Below are 12,657 nucleotides of genomic sequence, written 5' to 3'. Positions count from 1 at the left end.
AACCTGTACAAGCGCTGCCTACACATCCCCGCTCTGGTCCCGGGCATGGCCTCTGCCTCGTTGGGCTGACTCACCCGAGGGGGATCAGAAAACCTAACGGGGACCATCTTGACAGCAGGGGTGCGGACAGCACCAGCGGACAGCAAAGCTATTCGGAAGCGTTTTGATCCACCAAGTCTGTGTTAAACCAAAAGCCGTGTCCCTGCTTTCCCTGCCCCTGCAGTGTACATGCTGTGCTCAAGGGCTTCCTGCGCGTCTCAAAGCGGCACTGCAGAGAGGTTTGTCAAATGTCACGAAGCTTCTATATTTACCTGTCTGCACCGTGGCCTCCGATAAATCATTCCCGGGCAGCAAACAAATCCAGTTGTACTGTGCTCTGCTAATGATTTGCCTGCCTGTGTAAGCTCCAGGTTGAAGACCTTGATCCCTGGGACTTTGTTTGATGTGGGGGATATATTGTGCATTTGATTTTCTGGCAACAGGTTTTTCTTCAAATAGTATGATATCAGAGCGTGGGTTTGTTACTTATTTCTGCAGGAATAAGCTTTCCTCCTCCTTTTCCCAGGCTCTCACTTGTTATCAAGGGCATAGTCCTAGTCCCATCTTAATTAAAACATTGAATAAAAAAATCCCACCTATGAACAAAACTGGGAACTGCCCCCACTTCAGTCCCTTTTGGTAAAATCCCGCTTACATCAGCAACATCAGTTTTGTTTACAGCAAGAATAAGATTGAGGGCTCCAATAAAATCAACATTACCTTTATAAATAGCAGAACCTTCCTCCACTCTCCTCTTCCCCCCGAAAAAAACCAAAACGTTGAAACTAACATCAGTCGTTGGTTTCCGTACGGAGACTGGAAAGACCCAACAGGCTGTGATGACTCACCTGGTTCTTTACCAGTACCGGGGTTCCACAGCTGCGCTGAAATACTGCTCCAAGGCCATCTCCTCTGAAAGACCATCGGTCTTCAAGGCGTCAGCCCCACAAATCCGCTTTTTAAGAGTGCTACATGTGAAAGGATATTAGAAAGCAAATACTATAATATATTAGTGCTATTGAAAATACCATGATCTCACCAGGAAAAATAATTTATATATAAAAAGAAAAAAACACCCACAAACCAGACGGAGCTTATGCATCTGATAATATTGTTAACATAGGTATGAGGCAAAAGCTGTATTTTCCCAGTGGTTTGCTAAGACGTCCCTTCTGCCATCGGATTTTTAAGTTTCTTGCTGTATTTGGAGTTCCTACTTGTATTTATTCCGGTGGCATCAGTCTTTCTTTTGCCCTTTCTTAACGTTCAGCAACATCCCACCCCTCCAGACGCAGGGCTCGCAGCCCTGCACGCCGATCGCTTCGCCTCCTGGGTTTTAGCCTAGCTGCGGCGCGAGGCTTTTCCTCCATTCCCTTCTCTTTCAGGGTTTTATGTAAGGATAGATTCAGGTCACCATACATTATTCATCTAGTATGCATGCAATCTGTGTACCTGTCAATAATTTACAAAAGGCAGGACAGCTTCACTCTCAGTTGTCCTTTTCAGTGCAACCAAGCTGGAAGATTTGGCATGCTCTTGAGTTGTTCCCGGTCTGCACGGCGTTCCCAGCTCCCTCTCCCTCCGTGGCTTTGATTGCAGTGGAAAACACAGAATAAAACTATGAGAAAAGACAGTGGTAATCAGAGGGCTGAACAAGACTTGCTCTCCCCCAGTTTCTCCGTGATTCCCGCTAACCTCACCAGCTGGCATGGGCTTTGGAAACACGGTCATGCCTCAGGGCTGGCAAAAAAGCCAGAAGGATACACCATGGGTTTACCCAGTTTGAAAGTATTTTGGGGTCACCTAGTTGGGGGAGAAAGGGAATTAGTTTGCTTGAGAGCAACAGGAGCTAAAAATCATGTTTTCTTTATCTCCATCTGCTTTCTGTGATGTAATTTGAAGTGTCAGAGAATTCAGGAAAGAGGCCATAGGGAAAGGGTCAGGCTCACTGCATTTGAACTGTTACATGGAGAGGATTTCAGGTAGGTGATGGGGCTCACAGGACAGTCCACAATGCTGCTGTACACAACATACACCAGTATAAATAAGTCTCAGCCCAGTTTTGCCAAACATGAAAATCTAATTGAAGGGAGTACCTATCCTCTGCCATCAGGGCCCTGTCATATTAAACAGAAGGTAAAGGACACGTGGTGGAAAGATGCTCATCCGGGGACAAAATAGGAATTCAAAAGCACAAATGAGTTTACTCCGCAATAAAGCAAAGCTTGTTTTCCCAACTCAAACGCACAGAAAGTATTTCCCAGTTACATTAAGACATTTATTGATATTGCAAGTGAAGCGAGATGCAGAATTAGGAACATTTGGTGATTCCTATGAGAAAAAAAAATAATGCTTGAAATGAATGATGTAAACAGTCAGAAGCTAAGATTTTCCTAAAACTTTATGAAAACACTTCTAGGTGAAACAGACAGCTGCAAGAAAAAACAGCAGGTGATTAATAAAAGCAGTTTAATATGCTATGAGGAGTGTCTGGTTTTAAGTTTTATATTTTTTTATAATAAAATTGTACAAAGTATATCTAGTGAAACAGAGCTGTTTCTCCTCCCTGGGGCTGACAGGACATCTCCGTGGGGCTCTTAGAAGAATGGAATGACAGCTCTCGGTTTTGAGAGGTTCAGGAAAAAATGCCAAACACTGCAAGGTCCTGAAAAAGCCCTCACAAACCCAGGGCTTGCACACGCTTACCATGGAAGCGCCTGTCGTTCTGCATGAACCACTGAACAGCCCCATCTTTACTCACCCTTTACTTTCCCCTAAGTAAAGGACATTGACACATCCCTCGGGTTAGCTACATGAAGGCAAGATGGGGATCAAGTAGCAGCTCCGAAGGGACCACGGCCTTTCCCTACTGATCTTTCTCCCTTTTGTGAAACCCCGCACCCCACTTTACAACCCGTCAGCGTGGAAGGAGACAAGAGGGAATTAAGGGAACTAGCCAAGGGATCGTTGATTACAAAGCTGGTAGGTATCTAAGGAGGACGCTGAACCCTACAAGGAAACACTGGCACTCATTTACAAACAGAACTCAGCATTTTTATTCATTGATTGACTTCCTGCCAGTTTCGATATTTGCTACCACCAGAGAAGAGCGTAAAAACACAGTACAACATTGTGAACCAGTTAGGAAGGCTGGAAGGGAAAGCAAATCCCAGTACAATTGCAAGTAACTTGGTGGAGTTTATAATTAAGATTTTTTTTTTTTTTTAAACGGATCAGCAATGAAGCAATAAATATGCTGCTGCACTGAACCAACAGGACTTTCGCTAAGGTTTGTGATTTATTGCATTACAGTTTAAAACTAAACGTTATCCGTCATCATACATTTGTTCACCAACCAGGTAAATGACACTTTTCATGTTATATGCTAAATGGCTAAAATTATGCAGTAGCTGAGCTAGACTAGGACTAGTAGAGGTAGATATTGAATGGGCAGTGCCAGGCAGAAATATTTCGTAAAAGTACTTTTTGTCTCCTGTTACGAACAGTTAGCGGATGTAACACTTTCAATTAAAACAACAAACATCTTAGGAAAGCTATTCTAAGATGCTTTGGATTTTCTAGTAATATTTCTCTTGCAATATTCTTACAAACCCTTTGATGTGGTCCCTTGTAAACTGGACAATCTTCATCCTCCGAGTTCTCTGCCACGATTTACTTGAAGACCAACATACAAAGCTAGAATCTTTGAGAACATACCACTATTTGCTGTAGCACTCAAAGTAACACACGTTTACAGCTTCCTTGGCATGGAAGGACTGTGTTTATAGTATTTACAGCTTCAGTATATCTTTCTAGTAATAAAAAAGCTATTTTATACTTAATCTAAAATGGAATTTTTATTCTGCCACCTCCTTATAATTCACTTCGGTCTCCTTTTGCCAAGCTCCTTGCCATTCTCACTGCTGGCTCTACGCTCTTGGGAAGAAGAGTCTCTGCCCGCAATAGGCATTAAACCTGGTGTTTGTAGACTGCAGCTTGAATTTCCAGGAACTATAATCACGACACGACCCCAAGTTTTGTAAAAGTGTACGCCCCTTGCTCCTTACCACATCCAAGAACAGTTCACAACTGGAACGCTCCTGGAAGCAAGAGTCTTTCCGTAAGCTCAGCAACCATTTTCCTCCATCTGGAACTTTTAACTTTCATTAATGAGCTTATAGACTGCTCGATTCCTTACTAATATGACTAATTATACTACATTTGCATTGTTTTCTTCCGCAGAATCCCAAAGCAGTATGTTATCAGACTAGCGTTAACTCTTACTTCCACATAGTTGGAGCTATTTTACATTACCACTTAGGTACAAACTGCGTTTTTAGAGCAAACCTTATTAGGGGGAAAGACAGGGCAAAAGATGTCAAAGCTAACTAGCTACCCAGTACAGAACACCGACAAAAACATTTAAAGTCATCATGAAAAGGGAAAAATAAAATCATTTTAATTCAGGTACATTGAGCTGGATTATGGTATCAAGTGGTTTTGTTGGCATTAGTGGCAGGCGTGGTGTATGGGATACCAGCACTGCAGGAACGATGGCACCATTGCACAAACCCTCAAAGGCATCGTGTTAGACAAAGATCTTAAGTTTTCTTATTTGAACTTGCTCACGTGATACTGAAATCGTATTTGCACCTCTGGTTTCTCAGGCCTGATCCCATCCTACTCTCATCAGTGTTTTCTTTCTATGAAGACAATCAACAATTCAATCTGGCTGAAGAGTAAGGTGCTACACCAACTTCCAGGGTCTCCTGTACAGCTGGAGCACCTCCAGACCTGGAAAAACAAACCGAAGCAAACACTAAAGGAAGATTTAATAAGCTAACTACACATACCTCATCTAGCCCTAGAGAGCTCCCTGGGAAACCTGCAATTTTCTCCCTACACCAGGAGAAAAACTGCACAACAAACTTCATTCTGTATTCTGGCTGACACACCACACATCAGGACAGGATTCCTCTGACATGAACATGGAAGCATTAAGACCTCTACTGAAAAAATACCATAACCGTAGAAGAATGTAGAGGCTTTTAAGGCATTTAAGATGCAAAGAAAGGAGTTACTGAGTAGATCATTTTGAGACTATTTTACTTGTTTGTTCACACATACCATGTGTTTGAATGCTCTGGTCTCCAAATGGAAAAAGTGAGTACCTATCATTTTGGGGCAACCAATCACTTTCAGTTACTTACAAAGTCCGCTTCTGACTCTGGCATTGCTTCATGTCAGGTGCGTTTGCACCATCTAGAGTCTCTATCTAGAGAAAATTTGCTGCTTGAACTCTTTCCTCCCCCCCACGGAAAGAAATCCATGGCATGTGTCATCACCAGTGGCTCAAATGATGGTGCAAACATCTTTCTCGAGTGAAAAACCATGAAGAATTGTATCAAATAATGTTATTAGTAAACCAACATTCTAGGTCACTCTGAGGACGACTGCAATCCCTGCTCACCTGCTTTGGCAGCCAAGCACCAGTGACTACAATTTTGGATGTTTTCACATTAGCACGCCACTCTGTGCTACTATTTCGCAACTCATTGCATTGGATTGTAGCTTCATTTCCAGCTCTTAAAAACTCTTCCCCAGAAGTTAGCATTGCATCCAACAGGAGGGATCCGAAGATAAAGGAATAACAATTCCTTTGCCAACTAAAGAATCTTCTTCTTCAGGTAAACGCTTGACTTAGTTTCATCTCCTGGGACTGCAGTCTTCTGGAAGGGGATGAGGAACCTATTTAATCCGCAAGCATCATCTCTGAAGCACTATGGATGCCTTTCAGCAAGGTTATGAAGAACTGTCTTTTGGGAAATCACAATAGATGTGTAGATGGAGGCTTCTGGAGGGCCCACAGAAATATCCTTCTCCACTTGCATAATGAAAGATAACAAGTAACTTCTTGCTTTTAGTTCATCTATTTCAGCACAAAAACAGGCAGTGGAAAAAGTAAAAGCAAATAATCCTGTTTATAGGCAGCACCCAAAAACAATTTGGAAAAAAAAATTGCTTGATGCAATTCGCGATCTGTTAAAAAGAGTGAGCACTCATCTGCCTCCGGCTAAGCATCAGAAGCCAAGAAAACGGCAGCAATACTCAGAGGCAAGGCCAAAAGCTCATAGCTTGTGTAGGCAAGATTGAACCATCTTCGGTAGTTGCAGAAGACATGCAGTCTAAGTATCTCAGGCTGCAGAAAAGACTGAGATCTAAACATAAATACCAGAGTCGATTAAAGGCTCTATTAGGTATTCTAGTCCCTAAAAGCCCAGCAGATTAAATATACAAATAGAGCAATACAACTTAACATTTCTGACATGAACTACACTGCAAACATACACAACAACAGTCTAACCATGAAAAGAAAGTGGTGCTGAATATACAAGGAAAAAAACTGTTCTTCTGACAGTTAGAAAACTAGAAACCCCTATTAGTCTTCCTGGATTTCTTAAATGTACATGTCAATCACTGAATTCCATGATGTGGAAGAGGAAGGCTGCGTATCCACACGACAGATACTCTGTAACTGAACCCTGCAGCAAAGAAGGCACTCACTTTATAAGCTGTAGTTTATTTTCTGCTCTGTTTTATACGATGAGCCTATTAAAAAAACTCAAACATTTGAGCACTTATCTATATTATTAACACGGTAGACTCGTAGACTGCAGCTTGACTTGGAAAATAAAATTCAACGTAACATTGGTGGAACTTAAAAGCCAAGAAGTAAAGCATCCTGCGTTATAGGACTTCCCAGACATTCAGCATTTACATATAATGGATGTGCACTTTATACTCAACAACCACCCATCAGCAGTGACATCATCAGCATAACTGGACAGCACAGTAAGCCAACCCTGAGCTGCACTCTAGTGAACCCATTCATTTTTTTGAAGTACAACAGAGATTGGTTTAAATATTCACACAATTGTTTTTCAAAACGTTTTATTGCATTATATTTGGTACCTTATGTTTGACAAAGGAAATTACATCTGTAACTGCAGGAATAAGAAGCTGGTCTGTTATTGAAAAAAAATCTTGGGCCCCTTAAAAGTTACAAAGTCTTGGGCTTGCCTGAAACAACTGAGCAAGAAATATATTCTTAGAAATGTAGGGCTTCAAGTATTACAAACCTGTGACACTGTGGAAAAGTTCCAGAGGTATCTAAACTGCAGCACTTTTTATTTTTCTGCATAACGTGAACAAGGCCTGCTGAGGTTTTAAACTATTAGTCTCTTGATCAGTCACAATGGTAGTCAGGAGTTCTCCTCTTTGCAACTTCAAGCCATAGTATGTTCTCATTTTGCCTTCACTCTATGTGAAAAATGCATGCTATCTTTCTAATTAGTTGGTGCCACATCACAGTGCATAATTTTATTTGGTTCTTGCATTACAGTTTTAAAAGTTTGGCCAACTTACGCTGATGGGTTCATCTCAGGAACAGCAATGTCGATTCTCCCCAGCCCCCAAGTTTAATTCAAAGAGAGGGAGAGTTTTAACTGGGTCTTTCAGTTAAAAACTGTGGTGCAAGAACAGCAAACTGATCGTGTACAGTGAACTTCAGAGACACAACAAGCTTATTGAACACACTATGTTTCTTAATTCTGCTTGATATCTGTATGTCCCAGCATCCACAACATAACACGTTATGTTGCAGGTTTCTCTGTATATTCTGATTCACATTGCGTACTTCCTATGGACAAGAATCATCCCCGTATCAAAATCAGTCAGATGCTAAAGCCCCAACAACTCTTTGTGCTCAGTGAAAGAATCCAGTGCTAAAACAGCGTTTTTGCTGTCTGAGATAACAGTAATCTCACAAGACAAATTTAAAGTAATATTTCTGCCACACACCTGCTCTGAGGGCTATACACCTCCAGATTTCATATAAATTAGTTTAAAAACATGGGTAGGTAGGTAGGTAAGGAGAAGGTTTTTTTTCTTCAATTTTAGCAGCTTTTAATTTTTAAGAAACCGAACAACCTATATCCAGTAATATGTTAGATATTTTATATATATACTTTGTCAGCAGGATAAAAAAAAGTAAAACTATTTGAAGGCAACGTGTTTTTTTTTTTTCCTTCTGTTCTCTGTGTAAGTTAGAACGATTCAGCAGGTGCGTGACAAAAATATTATACACCAGATATGGTCCAATGTCATTTTTTTCCAATAGAGTTGTTCATATTTCATTGGCCAGTTCTTCAGGTTCTGCAGAACTATCTCCATTAACTGTGATCTTCATATCCTCTTCATATCCAGGGGGCATGAAAGCCAAAGCATAAGGGAAAAGCTTATGACAATTTGCTCTGTAAGTTTCAGATGCTTCTTTACAGTCTCCAAGGCTACCGTCACATAAAGCTTCTAATACCTCCATACAAGTCTAATTAAAGAGAAAAATAAAGAAGTGTTACAGTTTCTTAAACATTCATCTGAACACTCACAAAGCAGATGCACAACACCACAAAGAAAACAAACTCCAAGTATTGTTTTTAGGTTTCTGTCAATATCAAATGACATTTCTTTAACTAGACACAGCATGAAACACCAGTGCAGTCTGACTTGATATAACGCAGTTTAAAAAGGCATTTAAAAACCAGCTAGAAATCTTGGCTGAAAATGAAAATACTTGTTTGTCATCTGTTCCTTATTTCCCTAAAAAAAATTTGATTCTTACTAGTTGGCAACTAAGAACCAGGTTTACTTCCAACTTTACTTGCAACTAAACGTGTTTTTTGGGTTTGTGGTATCCCCCCGCCTCCTCAAATCTTGGGATACATTGACTATTTCGGCAATACATAACATGCATTTGAATTTTAGTGTTCACAAATAAAAACAATGCATCTAGAATATACACTAAAATCTCCTAATAATGGCTTTTCTGAATATGCTTTCAGATAGAGTTGGAAGAATTGTGGAATATAATTTAAATGTAAAAATCGCATCAGCTGAATAACCGTAATTAGATGTGTGAAATATTCCAGGTAGGGAAACAGAAAAATAGTTTTACATTTAAGGATATGTGACTTACTGATGTGTGTCTAACTAGTGAATCAAACCAAATTACTCACATATTATCACACCCTTAGATCTATCTGCAGCTTCATATCCATTTTTGTTCACAATTTAGAAGAGAAAAAGGAGATTGTCTGGTTTTGGTGTGTGTGGTTTTGTTTTTTTCCCAGCTTGCATTCCGAACAATGAGAAAGCTAAAGCTTCACTAAAGCCTGGCAGCATTTAACATCTGTCCACGCCGTATATGCTACTGTAAGCGCAGTAAACTGGTCTTTTTCCACTCCTCTGACATTTACTGTAGCTTTTATTTGTTCTGTGTATTGAGATTAACTGCTCTGTCCTCCTGCCATGGGTTTATGAAGTTCTCTTCAACAACCTCTTTTCCTCACATTAGCTCTCTGTGACATCGGCATCCACAGAAGGTCACACGTGTCTAGATTTATGCCTGTTATGTGCCCTGAGACAGCTGGTCTTCACTAAAATAAAATGTAATAAATTCAATCTCTTTGCACATGAGAATGCCTTTTAACAAATACCTAGACTCCCTCAGATTCTCTTTTTTTAGGGCACTTTCAATTCCCATCTAAGAGTTCAGTAGAACTCCAACTCCTACTCTATCTTGGCATCAAGAATGCTTAAATTGAATTGTTTTCAATTTTATCACCGTGCTGCGTATATCATCTTTACACACTGCTGTGTAAGTAAATGCTTCCTGTAGTCCTACCAAGATAACACCTCTAAAACAACACAGCATTTTGGGTTACATTTTCATCTTTCCCCAGTCCAACTCCCAGAATCCCACTCTCAGGCAAAAACCACAGCTATAAGGCAAAAAGAATGCTGCTGAAGGCAATTTAATTTTTGTTTTCTAACTCTATTGATAACCTATCTTAAGGTATTTGAGACTGCTCAAACACAAAAAAAACCCTCAAACAACAAAACAGTTTATGAAGACTGTTTAAATATGTACTTAAGGTATAAAAGACATCAGTTTGTGTCCCAAAACCACATCAGCTAGAGAAAAGGATCTGAATCTTTAGCATCCTAAGCAAGTTCAGAAATCGTGGCAAGTTGTCTTTTCTTGTCTTTCCCCTCTGTTTTGTCCAAAAATTCTATTGTGAACTTAAAATCCTTCCCAACTAAAGTTCTATTTAACCCAGTATATTTCCAAATGGATTTTTTTTTGAAAATGCTGATTTTTGCTCACAAAAGAATAATTTTACTAGAAAGTTCACCAATATTACTTGCAATAGATCTAAAAAAATTGAGTTCCCAGACATAAAGAGCACAATAAAGAAAAAGTACCAGGGGAACTCAGAGAAATGAAATGTCCTAAAGTTTGCACAGCCTGCCAAGGAATCTCTCTAATAGCTAATTAAATGTGCTGGACACTCTCATAGTGATGCCAAAGGAAACTGTTTAGGATACAAAAGTAAATCAGAGAAGACTAGAACAAAGAAAGGATATTTTATTCCTTCTCTGCTCTGTCGGGTAAGGTTCTGCCAGTGTGCAGTTGTAGAGAGAAAAAAAGTTTATTAATTCTTTATAAGAAACATATGAAGATACTAAAAGAAATCCCCACCTTTTCTTGAATACTGTGAATTGCAAGTCAGAACTGATAGTCTTCCCAGGTGAAGGTGGAGATGCTGAGAAAGGGGCATGGTGGCAGTGGGACAAGGAAATTATTCCATGACCACCAGAATGGAGCCAAGTTTCAAAATGCGATAAGCTTTTTACTTAACTACATACTAAGGCCAAAACGTGCATATGCACCGTTTATTAAAACTAAGCTAATGCACACGGCTTGCAGGCGGATGAGTATGGAAAGCCTTCACAGAGCCTGGGCCACTCCTCAGTCATCATAGAATGGTTAGAGTTGGAAGGGACCTCAAAGATCATCTAAGTTCCAATTCCCCTGCCATGGGCAGGGAAACCCTCCACTACACCAGGTTGCCCAAAGCCTCATCCAACCTGGCCTTGAACACTTCCAGGGATGGGGCTTCTACAACTTCTCTGGGCAACCTGTTCCAGTGCCTCACCACCCTCTGAGTGAAAAATTTCTTCCTTAGATCTAATCTAAATCTGCTCTCTTTCAGTTTAAATCCATTGTCACTTGTCCTATCACTACATGCCCTTGTAAAAAGTCCCTATTCAGCTTTCCTGTAGGCCCCCTTTAAGTACTGGAACGCTGCTATAAGATCACCCCGGAGCCTTCACTTCTCCAGGCTGAACAGCCTCAATTCTCTCAGCCTGTCTTCATAGCAGAGGTGTTCCAGCCTTCGGATCATCTTCGTGGCCCTCCTCTGGATCCACTCCAGCAGCTCCATGTCCCTCTTGTGCTGGGGACTCCAGAGCTGAACACAGTATTCCAGGTGGGGTCTCACGAGAGCAGAGTAAAGGGGCAGAATCACTTCCCTCGACCTGCTGGCCACGCTTCTTTTGATGCAGCCCAGGATACAGTCAATCCTTTTCTTGTTAGCAGTCACCTGTGTAGCAACTAAAGCTCAGACTACGATCTTTTCTCTTTGGGGAGCTTTAGTGTCTTTTGCCATATGAATTCTCTTGTATTTAATAAGCTTTCCCATCACCTGCGGCAATAACATAGTTTCTGCTGCTAGCTAGCTATTTTCATATTACGACAAAGCTCAATTAATTTAAACGTGAGAAAGGACATTAAACACTTCAGTTCAGACAAACCTGACTTCTTTCTCTCACATGACAATCCAACCTCCTTACCATAAGGCCCAGTAATTTTCAGCTTCCTCTTACCTCTAATTTGCATAAAGCTTCCATAGATATACCAGAAGTTGTTTATGACTTATAAACATCTGTTACCTGAAGATTTCTGTTAATGAGGGATTCATCCAGGGTCATTGCCAGCTCCACTGCCCTTTTCTGACTGGAAGGATCTAAATAGTACATCATTTTGGCAGCTACAGGAGGAAAAATAAGCTTCATCACTCAGAGGACGACCAAAACCATCTTATATACAAACATAAAAGAGAGGTAACAAGGCTAAGAGAGGACACTGAAATCTACAGTTGTAGTTCAAAATGGAACCACTTGGAGCATTAAAGCTTGACATCTGAGTAAGCAGAAGGGTAGCTTTATGTCTACTATTCGACACTAGAGAAAGCATTAAACCAAGCAGGCGTTGTCTATACTGCGGAGTAGGAGCATTTTGCAGCATAACGTGGAATCCCAGGCAGTGGAGATTAACAAATCAGACCTGCCACAACATACCACAGTTCCCTCCAGCACCACTGCTCACATGTCCTTCACACAGAAACCAGGGCACAGAAGAGATGCGCACACAGAGCTCTTGTTAGAACATGGTGTCAAGACACAACCAGCACACAGTTCTAAGTCCCACAGCACAGATGTAGTTGAAGGGACTTCACATCAGAAAAGATGCAAGAATAAACTCACAGCTTTTTGTGCCCAGGTCCGAGCCCAGACTGACCACAACAGTAATGTCACCCCCTTGGGTGGTTTACATCCCATTTCCCGTGTGTTGCCCACTGCAATATGTGGTCACTATTGACAGACAGCCTTTCATGAAAGGTAACCAGCACCATCTAAGCTCCTCTTGTTAGGCAT

At 40.8% G+C, this 12,657-nt stretch overlaps 1 protein-coding gene across 1 annotated transcript in view; it reads right to left on the bottom strand.

The window, feature by feature from the left end:
* Positions 1-7,049: 7,049 nt before the first annotated feature.
* Positions 7,050-12,657, bottom strand: part of NAA15 (N-alpha-acetyltransferase 15, NatA auxiliary subunit) — a 40,215-nt gene continuing 34,607 nt past the window's right edge. Inside the window, exons 19-20 of the mRNA XM_086611327.1 lie at positions 11,893-11,990; positions 7,050-8,425 (exon numbers count right to left, since the gene is read on the bottom strand). Coding sequence (XP_086467453.1) covers positions 8,225-8,425; positions 11,893-11,990 — 299 coding nt within the window. The 3' untranslated portion in view covers positions 7,050-8,224. The remainder of the gene's footprint in view (positions 8,426-11,892; positions 11,991-12,657) is intronic.

The sequence above is a fragment of the Tauraco erythrolophus genome, chromosome 5 (assembly GCF_009769465.1).
Source record: "Tauraco erythrolophus isolate bTauEry1 chromosome 5, bTauEry1.pri, whole genome shotgun sequence".
Lineage (NCBI taxonomy): Eukaryota > Metazoa > Chordata > Aves > Musophagiformes > Musophagidae > Tauraco > Tauraco erythrolophus.
This window is presented reverse-complemented; position numbering and strand designations above follow the sequence as displayed.